Raw genomic sequence first — 21,129 nt, forward strand, 5'->3', positions numbered from 1 at the left:
CGAAGAAGGTGTGGTAGTAATTAAGAAGGTGATACCCAAATATTACAATTAGTAGTTACCCTAATTCCAAGGTACTTAGAGAGGAAATTAGTCAGCCTCATTGTACTTTGGGGGGTTTGATATCTTTATATCATCTACATGAAATAATGAATGAAAAGTAAGGAAATCAGTACTAAGATATACGGCATATTATTGCAAGGAGTAGGAACAACAATCTTATAAATGATATTTTTGTGGCACAAAAGTACCACTGTATAACAACTAGAAAAGAAGATCAATAAAGAAATAGAAGCTTTGAAGAACACTATTAACCTACTAGACCTAACAGACATGTATAGGACGCCCCATCCGACAACAGCACAGTATTCATTCTTCAATGTGTATGGATCCAGGATAGACCATAGCTTAGGATACAAAGAAAATCTCAATACATTCTGAAAGGTTAAAATCTTACTAAGTATTTTCTCCAATCACAATGAAATGAAACTAGAAATAACAAAGAAAACTGGAAAAAATACACAAATATGTGGAAATTAAACAACATACTACTAAACAACGAATGGCTCAAAGAAGAAATAAAAAATACTTAAGAGTCAAACAAAAATGTAAACACAACATACCAAAACGTATAGGATGCAGTGAAGGCAGTACTCAGAGGGAAATTTATAGCAACAAACACCTACATTTAAAAAGAAGAAAGATCCCAAATCAGTAGCCTAACTCTACAACTTGAACTAGAAAAGGAACAGCAAACTAATCCTAAAGCTACCAAAAGAAAGGAAATAATAAAGATCAGAGCAGAAATAAATTAGCAAATAGAAAAACAATAGAATCAATGAAACCGTAAGTTGGTTTTTTGAAAAGATCAATAAAATTGACAAACATTTAGCTAGACTGACAAAAAGAGAGAAGATAAAAATATCCAAACTTACAAACAAAAGTTGGGATATTACAACCAACCTTACAAAAATATGAAGGATTATAAGGGAATATTATGAATAGTTGTACACCAGTAAATTAAGGGAAATGAACACATTCCTAGAAACAAACTCCCTACATTAACTCAAGAAGAAATAGTGGATCTCAACAAACCCATAAAGAGTGAAGAGATAAAATCAGTAATCGCAAACCTCCCAACAAATGACAGTCCTGACCAGATGGCTTCACTGAGGAATTCTACCAAACATTTATAGAAGTAACTCCAATCCTACTTATACATCTCCAAAAAAAAAGAAGCGGAAGGAACACTTTGTAACTCATTCTATAAGGCTAGCGTTACCCTGATTTCAAAAACACCACAAGAAGAGGAAACTACAGACCAATATCCCTTATGAATATAGATGCAAAAATTCTTACCAAAATACTAGTAAATTGAGTCTAAAATACATTAAACGGATTATACACCATGATCAAGTGGGATTTATCCTAGAAATTTAGAGAGTTTCAACATTATAAAATAAATCAATGTAATACACACCATTGATAGAAAAAAGAATAACCACATGATCACCTCAATCGATGCAGAAAAGACGTTTGAGAAAATTCAGCACCCTTTTATGATGAAAACACTCTTTCCCTGTTCCAGGAAAATTCTTCAGTATAATAAGGGGCATTTTGAGAAACTCACAGCTAACATCATACTCAATGGAGAAAGACTGAGAACTTTCATTTAAGATCAGGAACAAGACAAGGATGCCCACTCACCACTGTTCAACATCTCCCTAAAGTCCTAGCCAGAGCAATTAGGCAAGAAAAAAAAGGTATCTAAATTGGGAAGGAGGGAGTATAACTATCCTTTTTGCAGATGACATAGTCCTATACATAGAAAACCCCAAAGATTCCACAAGAAAGCCATTAGAACTAATAAATGAATTCAGCAAAATGGCAGAGTACAAGGTCAACACACAATAGTCAGTTGGGTTTCTAAGGAAACATTACCATTTACAATAGCATCTAAAAGAATAAAGTACCTCGGAATAAATTTAACCAGGAAGGTAAAAGAAGGTACACAGAAAACTGTAAAACATTAATGAAAGAAATTAAAGAAGCACTAAATAAATGGAAGGACGTTCCGTGTTCATGGATTGTAAGGCTCAATATAGTTAAGAGGTCAATACTACCCAAAACATTCTATAAATTCAATGCAGTCCCCATCAAAATGCCAACAGCTTTCTTTGCAGAAACAGAAAAGCCAATCCTCAAATTTATGGAAGAGAAAGGGACCCTGAATAGCTAAAGCAATCTTGAAGAAGAATAAAGTAGGATTCACATTTCCTGATTTCAAAACATACTATAAAGCTACACTAATTAAAACAGCCTGCTACTGATATAATAATAGGCATATAGACCAATGGAATAGAGAGTCCAGAAATAAATTCATATATCTATGGTCAACTGATTTTTTTAAAAAGATGCTAAGTCCATTCAATGGGGAAAGAAGAGTCTCTTCAATAAATGGTGCTGGGAAATTTGGATTTCCATGTACAGAATTGCAATGATCAAAAAAAAACAAAAAACAGAAAACAACAAGTGTTAGTGAGGATGTGGAGAAATTGGAACCCTCATCCATTGCTGGTGAAAATGCAAAATGGTATAGCTGTGGAAAACATTTTGGCGGTTCCTCAAAAAGTTGAACATAGAATTACCATATGACCCAGCATTCCCAATCCTAGGTATATACCTAAAAGAAGCGAAAGCAAGAAAGCAAACAGAAACCTGTACGCCAGTGTTCACTGCAGCATTTTTCACCATAGCCAAAAGGTAGAAACAACTTAAATGTCCATCAGCAGATGAATGGATAAACAAAATGTGGTACAGACATACAATGGAATATTACTCAACTATAAAGAGAAATCCCTATGCATACCACAACATGGATGAACCTTGGAAACATTAATAGTGAGCAAAACAAGCCAGTCACTAAAGGACACATACTGTATGATCTCACTGATATGAAATAAGCAAATACATAGAAGCCAAAGCTTATTAGTGGTGGGGGGAGGGGATTTGTTGCAGGAAGCATTGAGTTTATGTTAATAGTGGAGTCAGTCAGTCAGTGGTTGCACAGCTTGAAGAATGTAATAAATGTCACTGAATTAATAGGTGTAGAAATTGTTGAATTAGCTAATGTTTCGTTATGTATATTTTCACCACAATAAACAAATTCCATAAAGTACTCAATGTGTGTGTGTGTGTGTGTGTGTGTGTGTGTGTGTGTGTGTGTGTGTGTACACACCCCGCTGTGGTTGTCATTTCCTAAAGCAGTCAGCAATTTGTGGCCTTAAAAAAAATCCTCAGTTTTTGATGTGGAAGGGATTAGGCTTTCTATGTTGTGTAATACTATGATATTATGAAAACCTTTAAATGAGTAATAGTTGGGAACCATCAAATGACACTGGATAAGTCTTGGGATTTTTTTTTTTTTTTTTTTGACTCTTATCTTCTCTCCATAAATATGGAAATAACACCATATGCCTTGCCTGTTTCCTTCCCGCTCTGTAATGCAACTATTTTCTTCTTCTCTGGTCTTAAACCTCCCACGTAGCCTCCCTCCTCTGCCCTCAGCTTTGACCTCATCTCCTACGTCACTGAAAAATTAGTAGCATTCAGACAGAAATGCCTTTTTCCCCTCCACCAAATCGGCAAGCTAACTGCACGCATGCCAGCTGGCTTCCTCCTTTTCCAGTGGAGAGCTGTCGGCTCTTACCCAAGGCCAGCCCTTGCACCTGCGCCGTGGGTGCTACCACCCGTATCCTCCTCCCTTCTCAAGAACCTTACCCTGGACTTATCCCCCACATCTCTACTGCAACCTCAGCTTCTCCTTGTCTACACAATCATTTCCATAGGCATACAAACTCACTTTAGTATCATTCATTTTCACAAACCCTCTCTTGACTGCAAAATTGCTTGAAAAAGTTGACTCCATTTGTTGTCTCCATTTCGTTAAATCCCACTTATTCTCCAACCCATGCCAGAACCCACGCCAGGCTGACTTCCTTCTCCACCTGCTCTTGTCAGGGTCACCAGCAGCCTCCATATGCCAGCCTCAGGGACACCTCCTAGTCATTCAATGCAGTCGGTCACATCTTTTTTTCTTGAAGCACTTTCTTCTCTTTGTACTTGTTTAACATCACACTGTCCTGATTTTACTCCCTTCTCTCTGATGGCTCCTTCTCAGTCTCCAATATGAAAAATTGGATGCTTCAGAGTCCTGGGACTTCTAATCGTCTCTAACTGCATTTCCCTAGATGATCTCATCCAGACCCAGCTTTTACATATTCCCTCAGCTCTGTGTTGGTGTTCTAGGGCTGCTGTTACAAAATACCATAAGCTAGGGGGCTTATAGACAGAAATTTACTTTCTCACAGTTGAGGAGAATGAGAGTCTGAAATCAGGGTATTGACCATGTTGATCCCTTCTGAGGCTTGAAGGACCATCTGTTTCATGCCTCTCTTCTAGCTTCTGGTAGCTCCAGGCATTCCCTGGCTTGCAGCTACATCACATGGCATCTTTCCTCTGCCTCCCTATCTCTGTGTATCTCTCTATCTTTTATCAGGACACCAGTCATATATAATTAGGGCTCAGTATGACCTCATGTACCCTAACTGATAATATCTTCAAAGACCCTATTTCCAAACAGGATCACAGGAACGAGGGGTTAGGAAATCAACATATCTTTTTGAGGAACACAATTCACCTCATAACTAGCTCCTAACTCCAAATTTATATCTAAAGCCCTGACTTAACCTGAGTTCCAGGCTCATATTATCCAGTATCATATGTGTTATCTCCTCTTGGTATATAATGCTGTTAGGTGCTATCAAGTAGATTTTGACTTATTGCGACCCCATGTGACAGAGTGGAACTGCCCCATTGGGTTTTCTAGGCTGTAATCTTTATGGGAGCAGATCACCAGGTCTTTCTCCTGCAGAGCCGCTAAGTGGGGTTGAACTACCAACCTTTCAGTTAGCAGCTAAGCTCTTAATGATTCCACCACCAGTGCTCCTTCGATGTATAATGCTGCTGTTGTTAAGTGCCACAGAGTCAGTTCCCACTCATACGACCCTGTGTACGACAGAACAAAACGCTGCCAGGTACTGTACAATCTTCACAATCATTGCTGTGTTTGAGCCCACTGTTGCAGCCACTGTGTCAGTCCATTTCATTGAGGGTCTTCCTCTTTTTTGCTGACCCTTTACTTCACCAATTATGATATTCTTCTCCAGGGACTGGTCCTTCCTGATAACATGTCCAAAGAACATGAGACGAAGTCTCACCATCCTCGCTTCTAAGGAGCGTTCTGGCTGTGCTTCTTCCAAAACAGATTTGTTCATTCTTCTGGCAGTCCATGGTATATTCAATGTTCTTCACCAACACCATGACTCAAATGCATCAATTCTTCTTTGATCTTCTTTATTCGTTGTCGAGCTTTGGCATGCGTATGAGGCAATTGAAAATACCATGACTTGGGTCAAGGACATCTTAGTCCTCAAGGTAACAACTTTGCTTTTTAACACTTTAGAGAAGTCTTCCGCAGCAGGTTTGCCCAATGCGATGCATCGTTTGATTTCTTGACTGTTGCTTCCATGGGTATTGATTGTGGATTCAAGTAAAATGAGATCCTTGACAACTTCAGTCTTTCTCCATTTATCATGATGTTGCTTATTGGTCCAGTTGTGAGGACTTTTGTTTTCTTTATGTTAAGATGTAACCCATACCGATGGCTATAGTCTTTGATCTTCATCAGTAAGTGCTTCAAGTCCTCTTCACTTTCAGCAAGCAGTATGTGTCATCTACATATTGCAGGTTGTTAATGAGTCTTCCTCCAATCCTGATGCCACATTCTTCTTCATATGGTCCAGCTTCTTGGATTATTTGCTCAGCATATAGATTGAGTAAGTATGGTGAAAGGATACAACCCTGACACACACCTTTACTGATTTTAAACCATGCAGTATCCCCATGTTCTGTTCAAATGACTGCCTCATGGTCTATATACAGGTTCCACAGGATCACAATTAAGTGTTCCAGAATTCCCATTCTTCACAACAGTATCCATAATTTGTTATGATCCACACAGTTGAATACCTTTGCACAGTTAGTAAAATACAGGTAAACATCTTTCTGGTATTCTCTGCTTTCAGCCAAGATCCATCTGATGTCAGCAATGATATCGCTTGTTCCACGTCCTCTTAATCCAGCTTGAATTTCTGGCAGTTCCCTGTCGATGTACTGCTGCAACCGTTTTTGAATTATCTTCAGCATAATTTTACTTGTATGTGGTATTAATGATATTTTTTTATAATTCCCACATTCCATTAGATCACTTTTCTTTGGAATGGGCACAAATATGGATCTCTTCTAGTCAGTTGGCCAGAGCTGTCTTCCAAATTTCTTGGCATAGATGAGTGAGCACTTGCAGTGTTACATCTGTCTTTGATGAAACTTTTCAATTGGTATTCCATCAATTCCTGCAGACTTGTTTTTCTCTAATGTCTTCAGTGCAGGCTGGACTTCTTCCTGTAGTACCATCGGTTCTTGATCATACATGCTAACTCCTGAAACAGCTGAATGTCAGCCAATTCTTTCTAGTACAGTGACTCTGTGTATTCCTTCCATCTTCTCGTGATGCTTCCTGCATCATTCAGTTTTTTGCCCATAGAATCCTTGAATATTGCAACTCAAGGTTTGAATTTTTTCGTCAGTTCCTTCAGCTTGATAAATGCTGAGCATGTTCTTCCCTTTTGATTTTCTATCTCATTTCATTATACTTTCCTCTGTCTTCTCGACCTGCCGTTTGTAGCCTTCTGTTCAGCTCTTTTACTTCACATTTCTTCCTTTCACTTTAGCTACTCTACATTCAAGAGCAAGTTTCAGGGTCTCTTCCAACATCCATTTTGGTCTTTTTTTTTTTTTTTTCCTATCTTTTTAATGACCTTTTGCTTTCTTCATTCATAATGTCCTTGATGTCATCCCACAACTTGTCTGGTCTTTGGTCATTAGTGTTCAGTGCATCAAATCTATTCTTGAGAAGGTGTCTAAACTCAGGTAGGATATAGTCAAGGTCTTTCTTACTTAGGCCCCTGGACATCCTTTTAACTCAATACTGAAGTCACTCCTAAGGTTCACCCTTTAGCCAAAGATTAGACAGGCCTATAAAACAGTACCACATGTAGTCCAACCATGTATACGAGACTAAATGGGCACACCAGCCCAGAGGCAAGGACAAGAAGGCAGGAGGGGATAGGAAAGCTGGACAAATGGAAATGGGGAACCCAAGTTTGAGGAGGGGAGAGTGTTGTCACATCGCGGGGTTGACAACCAATGTCACAAAACAATATGAGAAACTGGTTTGCTCTGTAGACTTTTACCTAAAGCACCATTTTTTAAAAAAAATGGCCAATACCAGCCATTTCAGCTCAGTAATGCCTAGGGTGTTGATCTTTATTCATTCCATTTCCTTTTTGGTGGCTTCCAATTTTCCTTGATTCGCACTTCATACATTCCATGTTCCAATTACTAGTGGATGTTTGCAGCTGTTTCTTCTCATTTTAAGTCGTGCCACATCAGCAATGGAGGTACCGACAGCTTTATTCTCAACATCCAGGTCATTAGGTCGACTCTAGGAGGCAGCTCTTCCCCAGTCATGTTTTGAGTGCCTTCCAACCTGAGAGGCTCATCGTCCAGCACTATATCAGACAGTGCCCCGCTGCTGCCCCTAAGGTTTTCTTCGGCCCATTTTTTCAGAATTAGATCGCCAGGTCCTTCTTCTCAGTTTAGTGGAAGCTCCACTGAAACCTGTCCGCCACGGGTGTCCCTGCTGGTATTTGAAATACCAGTGGTATAGCTTCCAACATCACAGCAACATGCAAGCTACCACAGTGTGCAAACTAACAGGCAAGTGATGGCTTTGCTAAATAGTAGGTGTTTAATAAATACTTAATTGAAGAAATGTCATCAGCAAAAATGTTTTGAATGAATCAAAAATTGTTCTGATCTACAGTAACTCTCTAATCAGACAGACATGTGGACTAGCAGGTGCCTGTAATTTCTGTTTGAGTCCCTTTCCCTGGATTCCCTTAAGTGTAACTTCATCATTTGAAAATGGGTGGAAAGCACTCACAGTGTGAGGATTTGTTCATTAATATTGATAGGTCAAGTTACATGCTTTGAATAAAAGTTACCAAACAGAGTTCCTTTTTTGTGGCCGTTGGGGCCGTAGGGGAGGCAGGACTGAAACTCTCCTCCTTGGGCTCACCTTACTTCGCAGGTATTTAGATCAGTGGCCCGAGCAGATCAAGGAGCCTGAGCATTGTGAGCTGTCTTCTTAGAATAAACACAGACTCATCAGGAGCATGGACATCAAAGCCTCCTATGGAATCAGCTTGACAGCATACAACAATAGCGTTTCTTTGCTTCTCACCATCTTCACATCCCACTAACAGTTTTAGTTCCAGCTCCTGTAGCTCCAGCTCGGTCCTGCATATCACCAGGGCAGCATCACTGAGCTGGTTGTGAGACCCAGGAGCTGGGAGAAGGATGCCAGCGGGCCATCCAGGGCAGAGCCTCTTGGCACAGCAGGCCACTGAACGGTGGGCTCCTCCTGTTGTCACTGATCTACTCCAGCAGACCGCAGCAACGTGCTACCGCCCTTTGTTCTCTACCTGCCGTGTTGAGAGAGACCATTCCCAACACACAGGACACGCCTCAGTTCTGGGAGCTTCCAAAGCCTTTTCAATTCAGAAACATCAAGAAAGGCTTCAGTGAAGGTGGCTGTCTGGTTCAGTCAACAGGATACTCATCCCATCAGTTATAGCTAGATGCATCAGCTAAACACACAAGTGACTGCTTCATAGAACCAGGCTTATGACAACGGGAATCACAGCTACTCCATGGCAGAAATCCTACTAGACACGTTTATCAAAGCTAAGTAAATCCCGTCAGTTCAGGAAGGTGTCACCACTGTTTATTAGCAGGATAGGTTTACTGTTGTAACAACTCATTTCCAAACCTCAGCAGCTTAACGCGGTAAAGGTTTATTTATTTCTCACGTCGTACGCTAATGCAGATGGCAAGAAGGGGCAGGTCTCTGCACCACACCGTCCTCCAGGGACTCAGGCCCCTTCCTCCAAGGGCAGGGGTTCTTAACCTAGGGTCCACAAAGCTGTCACTTTTCTAATGAAGGAACTTGGATGGGAGAGGGGGAAGCATATCTTTATTGTTACTAACTTTATAACTAATTTAGTATTTCCTTCAGTTATGATTGAGAGCATCAAACCACAATAATATTAGCACTTTGTGACCAATAAAAATAATAGATGTTTTCATATCATGCTCCAGTTGTAGCAGCTGTCATGAAATATGACACCTTAATATTACTTTGAAATTACAGTAGTATTTAATACGTTAATAAAAAGTACATATGTTACTATGTCACAAAATATTTTTAATATTTTGATAACCGTATTTCAGTGTCCTTGCTTTTTTTGGTAATCCTGTGTATTTTATTTTGTCCATTAAAAAACATTGTTCTGAGAAGGGATGCAGAGGTGTCACCAGATTGTAGAAAGGACCATGGCAAACCAAAGAACCCCGACCCAGTGGTTCTGCTATCGCCTTCGGACTGGCACACCTAGTCAGCACAGCAAGTCAGGGGAGGGTGGAGGAGACAGCAGTAGGGAGTATTTAGGGGTGAGGCTTAGGAGGGGTGTATATCACTCTGTCTACATTCCACGGCCCTAATTCAGTCACATGGCTCCAATTGACTGCCAGGGATCTGGGCAAGGAGGTCCAGCTCTGTGGCCAGGAGGAGAAAGAAGTGGAGTTTGTTGAACACATGCAGTGTCTGTCACCATGCCTGAGTAAACAGCCAGCAAAGAGACAGCATCCCAACAAGAGACCTCCATGGAGAGCACTCATTCTCCTGTGAAATTTAACTCCAGGAAGCATAATCAGCATATACCGTGATAGCCACCATCTTGAATACTTACTCCTGTCGGTGTTCCACTAAATGGTTCACTTCCATGACCTCATTCAATCCATGTAATAACCCTAGGAGACAGGAACTATTATTGTTCTTATTTTACAGATAAGAGACTGACCCCCCAAGAAAGTAAGTCTAAAATCAGTGCTTTCAACCACTGTGCTGGACTGTTTTGGAAAATACTGAGACCGTTGTTGAAGAAGGCAGAATTGTGTACTGTGGAGAGGGTGGTTCCTGGGGCCAGGCTCCCTGGATTCATATTCTAGCTTTGCCACTAACCAGTTTTTAGACTGGGCATGACTTACTGAAGCTCTCTATGCATCTGCAAAATGGGGATAATCCTAGGATATGTCTTCTAGGACTAAATGAGATAAACACTTTGGACAGCACCTGGCACATAGTGAGTGCTCCGTGAATGTTAGCCACCATTATTCAAGGCTAAATGACACTGTGGCCACCTCCATAAACGTGAAGTGAAACATTCCAGCAGAGCTCGGTTCTCATGAAGGATGTGGGAAAATGTCAGAGGTCACTGAGATACTCATCAGCTGGGGATTTCCTAGAAACAGTGGCCAAGTTACGGTAAAAAGGATGCGAAGCTGTTACTTTTCTAATAAAAAAACAAATGTATGTTTGGAGGACGGAAATAAAATGGGTCAGTTTTCACTTTAAGGTAACTTTCTCTCTCCTTTGTAGAACTCCATGAAAGTGATGTTCAAATGCCTGTGGAAAAACTGTGGGAAGGTGCTGAGCACCGCGGCCGGCATCCAGAAACACATCCGGACCGTTCATCTTGGGTAAGGCAGCCCTCACTGGCAAGCTGGCTTTTTGGCGTGGTGTCCATCACTTCAGTCTAGGGCCACCTGCACCCAGAAATTACACATCACATCGTTCCTTAAAAGTTCTGAGTACAGAAAAAGACACTGGGGTTTGCTTGGTCTCCCTAACCAGTATATAGAGGTGGCTGCTGCAGATAATCTTGGCCACCACGGCACAGTAGAAAGAATTTTAAGTTGTGAAACCTGAATAATTTACTCACTAAGTGATGTCAGGAAGTCACTGCTCTGAGCCTTAGTTCTTTGAAAAATGAGGTTAATAATAATGTAGACCCTGCAGGGTCATTTATGAGAGTCCAAGAGATAATGTAAGTGAGAGTGACTTGTGGATTATAAAATGCTAGGGTAGGAGTTTCTAACCTGGGATCCATGGGTGGATTTCATGGGGCCCCTGAACCCCCTGAAATTGTAAAACTACATGTGCATTTTTTTCTCAATGAAGAGTACTCATAACTTGGAGTATCAAAGACATGTGTAACTTAAAAGGGTTAAAAATCACTCAGTCAGTCAGCATTGCTGTTGCTGTTCTTATGATGCCTGATAATTTGGCTCGATTGCTTTGTTGATCAAATAGGCCCTCTATATAGTGTACACTTTTCCTTGTATTATGGAGCACTTAATTCCTCACCTGCAATAGGTACAATTGGGAACCTTTATAGAAATCGTCTCTAAGGAAAGTAAAATGAAGCTTTGGGAGCCACACCAGGGGGCAGGGGAGGTTCAGCGGTCTTGTACTTTAGTCTCTGGTCTTTTTTGTCCTATGATCTGCAACTTAGAAGGGACCTTAAGAAGCTGTAAATCATGGCCAGTGTGCATAAGGCAAACACAAACACGTGACCGAGCCCCCAGATGCTTGGCCCCAGAGGAGGCCTTTCAACAAGGTAAGCATTGAGAGATAAAAGCAAGAGTCATTTTACCCAGCAAGGGATAAATTCAGGGAATGCGTCATCCACAAAAAGCAGTACAGGCAGAAAACAGAAATGGGTTCTAAGGTGACATTGCTGATCTGATGGTCAGCTCCAGCAGTGGCTGTGGAGAGAAGAGGGATGGAACTCCCTAACCTATGGCTGATGTTCGAGGACACAGCCAGACCCTTCCCAAGCACTGAACCGGAAGGTCACAACGCTGTGGGTGCTGCGTGTGGCCAGAGAAGCCTGGGCTTCTGCTCCCCACCACACTGGGTCTCTGCAGGGCACAGTGCCCTCACTGCTGTTCTAAAGGCTCTCGGACAGGCCTCCTGCAGTGTGTCTCCTCGAATCTCCTCTCAGGACAATTCACAGTGTAAATAGCTCAGTTACTTAAGGAGGTAGAAACAGCTTCCTGAAGTTTTAGCCAGGAGGTAAGGTGTTTGTTTTAAAGGCTGTCTGCCCAGAAAATTGAATCCCATTCAGCACCACATGGACGCACATGCTGTTTATATGTTTTTATAGACTGTTAAGTGGATACACCAATTTCCTTTGAGTTCCTGGGGTGCTTTGCAGTGAGTGACACGCAGAACGCAGCCACTTCACTTGCTTGCCTTGTTGGTGTTCGTTGGCAGGTGCCCTCGAGTCCATTCCGACTCATAGCGACCCCGTGTACAACAGCACAAAACCCTGCCTGGTCCTGCGCCATCTTCACAGTCTTTGCTATGTATGAGCCCATTGTTGCAGCCACTGTGTCAGTCTGTCTCGTTGAGGGTCTTCCTCTTTTTTGCTGACCCTCTACTTTATCAACCATGATGTCCTTCTCTAGAGACTAGTCCCTCCTGCTAACATGTCCAAAGAACGTAAGACGAAGTCTCTCCATCCTCCCTTCTAAAGAGCATTCTTGTTGTACTTCTTCCAAAACAGATTTGTTCGTTCTTCTGGCAGTCCATGGCATATTCAATATTCTTCACCAACACAATTCAAAGGCATCAATTCCTCGGTCTTCCTTTTTCATTGTCCGGCTTTCACATGCATATGAGGCGATTGAAAATACCATGGCTTGGGTCAGGCTCACCTTAGTCCTCAAGGTGACGTCTTTGCTTTAAAGAGGTCTTTTTGCAGCAGATTTGCCCAGTCTGCTTCCCTAGCATCCCGTTTTTACTGATGTGCCCTTAAATTGCCCAGAAGCCTAAGAATTCCCAGCCCTGCCAGCCATTCCCGGGATGGGCCTGGGCTAGCAGGACTACAAGGCAGATGTGCGTACATGCAGCCCAGGACTTGAGCTCTCTCACGGACCAGGAGAGAAAAATAGCCTGTGCCTTACTCCATGGGCTGGATTCAAAGACTGTAGCACAGTGGGACATTTTTAATGAGTGTTGGCTGTGTGTGAGGGTGAGGAGGGAGCATATCAACGCCCGCAGAAAATATTTCCTCTTCTGATTTAGCTGCAGTGCACACCAGGCCGGTATAAAAAGTGTACTGTTTGTTTCTCACTCTGTCCTTGTACACCAGGGGCCAGTCTGGATTTATCCCCAACTAGGACACACAGTTTCCCCCAGGGCTCCGTGTCTATTAGTAGCACTGGGCAGCCAGCTGCAACTTGGCCCGCCTTTTACTGGAAAGGAAGTGGGGACAGGAATAGAACAGATGCACATTCTTTGTCCCACTCTCTGGGGTCTCTAATGGTATGTTTGTCGGAAAGCCACGCCTACCAGACCTGATCCAGGACCAAGACACCTCCCCAGACGTCTCCTCCTGCGAGCTCAGGGGCAACTGAGCTGGGCCTGGAGAAGTTAGTGATTCAGCCGAACAGAAAGGGCCTAGGGAGCGGGAGGGTTTTATTGTAGGTTCTATGTAGGGATTGTAAGTGGGAAATTTTTTATTTTTTCCGAGTCATTGATTTGTGGCTGCTGGGTGTGTCCATGAAATTCAGGGGATACTCCATGGAAGGAGGATGTAAAGGGGCCTCTGCTCAGCCAGCCTGTAAAGCCGGGTGGCTTCCTATGCATCACCTCTCCACAAAGTGACAAATGTACTCAACCTGTTTGGAGTCGCTTTATTTTCCTCAAAAACGTCTGTGGATTTTTCAGTCTCCGTCTCCCAGAGTGAAAAGTACAGTGTCCCGTGTCCCGAGCAGGAGAACTTCGAAGCCCCTCAGAAGCTTTCCTGGTGATGGTGAAATCATGAGGCATTGAGGGTCTCTGATGTAGCCGTTTTTAAATGAACGATACAGTGCCCGCTATGCATCAGGTGTCCCTTCCAAGCACTTTATAAATACTGATCCACTTAATCCTCATACTAAGCAAGGCACTATCATTATCCCCATGGTATAATGAAGGAACTGAGGCACAGGAACTACGTGTAGGTTACTAAAACCATACACGCAGCTAGAAAGTGACCGACTCAAGATTGGAACCTAGGAAGTATGACTTGAGATACCATGCACTTAACCTCCGGGCTGCAATGACTTCCTCTCCATGCGCTTGTTCGTCCAACATTTAATAAGTACCAACTCCATGTCAAATACCTACTAGGGACGAGGGACACAAAGATGAACACGACAGAGTCCTAAGGAATCACAACCTTAGTGAAGTGATAAAGAGGGAAGAAACAATTACAGAAATGTGGCAGGTAATTAATTAAAGGGATGAACACTCTTCAGATGGAGCACAGAGGCCTGAACGGTTCGGAGTTGGGTCCTAACTAGACAACAGCCAGATGATCCTTTTAAAAAGTAAATCAGATCACTCAGAACCCTCTGTTGGCTTCCATTACATTGAGAATGCAATGCAGTTATCACAGGCTACAAAGCCCTCCATGGTCCTGCCTCTGTTCCACCTCTTCTTCCTTACCCTCTCCCTCATACCATGGCCTCCAGCCACCGGCCTCTCTGTGATTTGATTAAATGCCAAGCCCACCCCCTCGGGCCTTTGTGCGGCTCCTCCCGGGTACCTTCTTCCCACAGGTTTCTGCCCAGCTCTCTCCCTCCCTTCATTCGGGTCTCTGCTCGAGCCTTGCCTCTCAGTGAGCTTCCCCTGACTACTGAAAATTAACACACCCCACAATCATCAACTCTGCTTACAGATACTCTTCACTGCCTGTTTTTTCTTTATGGGAGTTATCACTACTTGATGTATTAAATGTCTATTTTATAAAGAACCATAAAGGGTTTCTTGTCTGTCTCTCTCACCAACCTCTAAGTTCTGTCAGGGCAGAGACTACACACGCTTTTCACTGTAAACTTAGGAGACCCTAGAACCATGCCTGGACGTAATAGATTCTCAGTAAATTGTTGAGCGATTGAGTGAATGAATGAATAAGTGAATTGCCTTAAGAGGTCAAGGAAGGTTCCCCTGGAAGGTGACAGTTGGGTGTTGCAGGATAAGAAAGTTTGCCAGCAGACAAGCGAGAGGAAAAGCGTTCTGGACAGAACATGTGCAGGAGTTTCGAGCCCAGAGGACGGCCAGGCCTGGTACGATTGCTTTGCTCTCTTTCTCGTTAGGCGTGTTGGGGACTCTGACTACAGTGATGGAGAAGAGGACTTTTACTACACAGAGATCAAGCTCAACACCGACTCCGTGGTGGACGGCCTGGGCAGCCCAGCCCCAGTGTCCCCTTCCCAGTCCCTGGCTTCGCCTCCTACTTTCCCCATCCCCGACTCAAGCCCAGGGGAGACTCCTCGTGCCAAAACAGAGACGAAATTGATGACACCCTTGAGCCGCTCCGCCCCCACCACCCTCTACCTCGTGCACACCGACCATGCTTACCAGGTGACTTGAAGGGACTCTGAGAGAAATCACCTTGACCCCTGACCAAAAACACTAACGTCTGAGCTGTGTGAGTACAGGGTAACTCGGGGGAAATCAGCATCGTACGCTGCAGCCAGCCAGTAGCGGAGTCCAGTTCTCTTCTCCTCCACTGATTCCAGTATCTCACACAGATGGGGCCCTGTGGGTATTCCCAGCTCCCCAGTGCTAACTGAAGCCCTGAGCCCATAAAGTTCACTATGAGGGTTAAAATCCTTATAGTATGAAGCCCTCAGAATGCTGCCTGGAACATTTTATAAGTGTCTGTTAAATAAAAAATACAATATATGAAAAGGTAAGCACTGGAAAAGTTTGACACAGTGACAGAATCCCCCCGCACACCAAATTGGGGACTTCACGGCCTGCATTCTAAATGGGTGATTAACCACCCCCAGATTACAGTGGTGGATTTCAAAGTATGTTCCCCAATCAGGCATCAGTGTCACCTGAGAATATGTTGCTGTTGTGTGCCCGTGAGTCAGTTCCAACTCGTAGGGACCCCTGTGACAGAGTACAACTGCCCCATAGGGTTTCCTAGGCTATAATCTTCACAGAAACAGGCCTTTTCTCTCGTGGAGCAGCCGGTGGCTTCTAACTGCAGACCTGACCTTTTGGTGAGCAGCCGAGCACGTGTTGTTAGGAATGTGACTTCTCAGGCCCCAGCCAGACCTAGACCCGCAGCTCAGCGGCAGTTCTCAGTACCCCGTTGTAACAGGCCCTTCAGGTGCTCCCCGAGCTGAGAACTGCTGATGAGATATTCAAGAGGAATCCTGCAAACACAGTGGATGGGTAATGCTCCTTTTCCCTAGCAGTTATTAATGCTTTTAAATGTTAATTTGTTTTAATAAACTTTTAACCCATTCTAAGAAAACATTTGACCCATCATTCATAACCACTGTATGCAGTCTTTTCAAGTCTCTTTCACATACTTGTCATCGTGTTCCCTTATCCTTGTTTTATAAAAACTTGCCATGGGACTGAACAGTATTGGATACTATTGAATTAATACACCATAATCATCTTAGCCGTTCTCTTATTGTTGGGTATGTACTCCATTTTTCAGCCTATCAAGTATTTTCAATATGAATAACTCTATTAGGAACAACTCTGTGTCTCGAGCTTTGTTTTTTCTTTAAATTCCCAGAAGAGCAGTTACTGAGTCAGAAGATCTAATATGAACATTTTATGGCTCTTGCTGTGAACTGCCAAAATACTTTCCAATGCTGCCAATTACAAAACCCTGTCATTAGCATATATATTTGTAATTAGAAAAACTAAACTCATAGAGGAAGAAGTCAGCCACCAATTTAGCTGAGTTAAATTTAAGAGCAGTGGAGTTAAATTAGCTGATGCAATAAATTTTATTCCTGACTCTTGAATGGCTTCCTAGAAATGGAATTGCTAATATGCAGCATGCTAAGGATTTTGATATATATTGCCAAATTACCCTAATTTTCCATCCACCATCACTATATTAAAGCTTTTATTTCCCAATTTGAGGGAAGAAATAACATCTCAGAGGTGTCCTAAAATAGGTATAGGTACATCTAATAAAAACTCTTTCCAGAAATCAACAGTGGAAAACAATCTCCTTTTATACCTTAGGTAGACTGCTTCAGTATATAAAAACATGATTTCTAGCCACTTTTGACCCAGTTTAACCTCCTCCTATTAAGTAACTGGAGCCCTGGTGGCGCAGTGGTTAAGAGCTACGGCTGCTAACCAAAAGGTCGGCAGTTCAAATCCACCAGCCGCTCCTTGGAAACCCTATGGGGCAGTTCTCCTCTCTCCTGTAGGGTAGCTTGAGTCAGAATCGACTCTATGGCAGTGGGGGCCTGGCAGTCAACTTCCGTAAGATTACAGCCATTGAAAACCCTATGGAGTGCAGCTCCACTCTGACACACATCCGGTGGACATGAGTCCGAACTGGCTCAACAGCAGCCGGTGACCAGGTAGCTGGGCTAAGTTGTCAGTTCAGCTGAGACAGTTGCCTCAGCCCTGCTTCGATAATGGGAGTGGCTACCAACCAACCAACCCACTGCCATTGAGTCGAATCCGACTCAGTGTGTGACCCTATAGGACAGCATAGAACTGCCCCACAGGGTTCCCAAGGCTGCAGATCTCCACAGAAGCAAACTGCCACATCTTTCTCCGGTGGAGTGGCTAGTAGGTTCAAACCGCTGACCTTTCGGTTGGTAGCCGAGTACTTTAAGCACTGCACCACCAAGGCTCCCATGGGAGTCCTTAGGTGGTACAAACGATCAACGCTCTTGGCTGCTAACTGAAAGGTTGGCGGTTCGAGTCTACATGCCTCAGAAAAAGCCCTGACATTCTACTTCTGAAAAATCCGCCATTGAAATCCATATGGAAGACAGCGGTGACCCATGTGGGTGACACACAGGGTCACCGTGAGTCGAGATAACCCAACGGCAACTAATAGTCGTGATTCTGGTAATAGCAGCTTCACACTCTGCGGACAAGCGTTCTCTCATCACAGTGTTCTCTGTTCTGTTCCCCAGGCCACGCCCCCCGTGACCATTCCGGGATCCGCCAAGTTCACCCCCAATGGCAGCAGCTTCAGCATTTCCTGGCAGTCCCCTCCGGTCACCTTCACAGGCATTCCAGTGAGTTGAAAAACAAAACAGCCAGAAATCTGGTCAGAGCCAGACATAAGTGTAGAGAACAGACTGCAGAAATAGTCAAAAAGGCCAGAGCTGGATTGCCAGAAGTAATACATTTCTGAAGTGACATTTGTAAACTCAGCAGCAAGGTCCAGACCCGATTCTCTATGAAAAGGTGTTTTGACTGGGATTTTAGGAAACTAGAATAGAGTTTCAGCTGCTGATAAACAGCTTCTTGGAAAATATCTAGATTTTTTTGTATGTTTGTGGTGTGTTTGTATATTACCAAATGCTTTATAAGCTGAACTCAGACCCTGTACATAAAAGATGGTGTTATCATTATAAATAACCACGTAAACTTCAGGACTTTGAAATTAGTGTTGTGTGGATATGTCATTTTGAAGGTTCGAAAAAATAAATTGAACGACTTTTTGCCTCCAAAGCCTGAATAATCCATGCTGATGGATAATTTGAAAATAACTGAGTGCTGAAATACACAATCAAATTTAAGTAGTATATAAGAAGAATGTGATTTGACATATTAAATGATTGCTGTCTGATAAATCACCATGAATTTCCTTAATTCCTAACCATTCATTTAAAAACATACTGGGTCTTTTATAGCTTATCACAGAATACCCATAGGCCTGCACACTGCTGATGCTCATGGTGGTGTATAAGTCCTGATAAGGTTCGGAACGGCGCTTAGGATAACAGATATTAACCTTATTTCCTCCTTTCCGCTCTTCACAAAAGCTTCTTGTTGTCAGCCACCAGCAACTCCCAGAGGTTTCCCGCAAAGACTAAGGCCTCCGACAGAGCTGATAAAAATGGAAGTGGCTGTATCAATTATGCGGTGCTCTGTCAATGAATATTTATTACATTCCACAGAGGAATAGCTGGCAGCAATTTGGGAAATGGTGGCTTCCAGAAAATACTCCTGGAAGTCGATTTTTCAACAGTCCTCTGGAGCTGGAGTAATTGTGAAAGTTGCCTGTTTCACTGAGTAGGGATAAATACTGGGAGCTCAGAAAGAGTGGCCTTATTACTGGACATTAGAGGAGCACAGAATAGATGAGTAGAAATTAGGTTTGCTTCTGGCAAGCATGCTGATGGCCTGCTGCAGGTGTCAGAGGTTAACAATCTGTCCATTTAGGGACTTTTCTTTTGAGACTAGCGCGGCTCTCAATATCACTTTTGAGACAACCCTTCTGTGTTAACCTAGAATATCAGCGGCACAATACAGAATTATAAAGACCTGCTACTCTGAATCCTGTTGATTCTTGTCTTTGACTTGGGGAAGAATTTTCAATTGTTCAGTTGTTCATCTGGTGTAAAAACAAGTACGTAGTGTGTGCCTGGAACAGCCCAATTCAAGCATCTTTTCAGATTACTTCTATGACCAGTCAGGAAGAACTTTTTTTTTTCCTTTGCTTTTTCAATTAAATCATTACTTTCTGAAGTACGGAAGAATCACTCTCGGTATTTGTTAGTATCTGCATGTCCTCCAGCGTTTCTGAACGCCTTACACAGTAGGATACCAGCTAAAGGGCGGGGGGTCGGGGAATAGTTGCTGTCGAGTCGATTCCACTCATGGCAACCGCCTGCGTGTCAGAGTAGAACTGTGCTCCATCGGGTTTTCAGTGGCTGATTTTTCACAAGTAGATCTCCAGGCCTTTCTTCTGAGGTACCTCTGCATGGACTCAAACTTCCAATCTTTTGGTTAGCAGCTAAGCACGTTAATTGCTTGCAGCAGCCAGGTAGAATTTTAGAACATACAAGTTCCCGCCTTCTAAATTAGTGTAAAAGGGTTTTCAGACAGCAGTTCTAACAGTTTTAAACTATAAGAAATTAGTATTAATGATGGCCCAACTGTATCCAAACTGAAAAACCACAGTTTCCATTTTATAAAATGCTCTTTTAAAAAAAACACATTACTGTTTGTACTCCAAAGGGAATACTCACAGGTTGTCAGATCAACCCCATTTTGGATTTCTTTTTCTCCCACATCTTTGAGGCCTGGTATAAAGAGGAGATCCTTTTGTACACTTCCTAGCCAGAGAGTGAAAAAAACCTTCTCAGAAAGCCAAAGGTTTGCAGGATTTATTTATTCATTTGCCTCTGCTGGATTTCCTGAACATTGGACTTGGATAAGTTCCCTGGGTAAAACCTTTGCCCAGAGGTGTGCAGCCTATGAGGCTGACCTGCATATTTACAAATGTTAACTCCAAATCTGTCTTTTCCAGCCTAAGGCTGTGGAGAAAGAAGACAGAGGAAAGGAGGCCCTTGTCAATTACAGCTTTCAGGGAACTGGGGTTCCCCTGTGACCCACCTTTTCTTCTAATTATCTCCCTTCCGGTCTCGTCTTTTCATGACCAAAAGCTAAGAGCTCTTGCTCCCCAAGCAGGAAAGTAGGAACTAGTCAATCTGCTCTCCAGGAACAGTTCCAGGAGGCTTCAGGCCATCAGGAGGCTCTCTAAACTTGAAATAGAGTGCTTAAATGTTAAGCTTCTTAGCTGAATTAGCTTAATCTTTTTTTATTAATAATTTTTGTTGTTGAAAATATACACAGCAGAACATACACAAATTCAACAATTTCTACATGTACCGTTCAGCAACATTGACTGTATTCTTCAAGTTGTGTGACCATTCTCCCCATCCTTTTCCGAATTGTTCCTCCCCCAGTAACATACACTCACTGCCCTCGAAGCTTCCTGTCTAACCTTTCAAGTTGCTGTTGTCAATTTGATGGTTTGGGTTTGTTCCCCTAGCATTCTTTTATGTTTGTATGTTTTTTCGCTCCTGTTCCTCTCTCCTCTCTCCCACATCCAGCTTAGCTCCACACATAACCATCTCCCCACTGCATACTGCCTACCTGCGCCGTGCACTTGACATCACACCAACAGGCTGTGCAGGCACGGCCTATTGGAACCTGCCCAGCACTGACTACCGACCGTCCTGGTGGCTGCGGTGAGG

The 21,129-nt window shown here is 42.9% G+C and overlaps 1 protein-coding gene across 1 annotated transcript in view; it reads left to right on the plus strand.

Moving 5' to 3' along the window:
• Nucleotides 1–21,129, plus strand: part of ZNF704 (zinc finger protein 704) — a 275,117-nt gene that overhangs the window by 236,436 nt on the left and 17,552 nt on the right. The window contains exons 5-7 of the mRNA XM_023740302.1: nucleotides 10,679–10,779; nucleotides 15,229–15,496; nucleotides 18,052–18,156. Coding sequence (XP_023596070.1) covers nucleotides 10,679–10,779; nucleotides 15,229–15,496; nucleotides 18,052–18,156 — 474 coding nt within the window. The remainder of the gene's footprint in view (nucleotides 1–10,678; nucleotides 10,780–15,228; nucleotides 15,497–18,051; nucleotides 18,157–21,129) is intronic.

Source organism: Trichechus manatus, unplaced genomic scaffold (genome assembly GCF_000243295.1).
Source record: "Trichechus manatus latirostris isolate Lorelei unplaced genomic scaffold, TriManLat1.0 scaffold00152, whole genome shotgun sequence".
In the NCBI taxonomy this organism is placed as follows: Eukaryota; Metazoa; Chordata; class Mammalia; order Sirenia; family Trichechidae; genus Trichechus; species Trichechus manatus.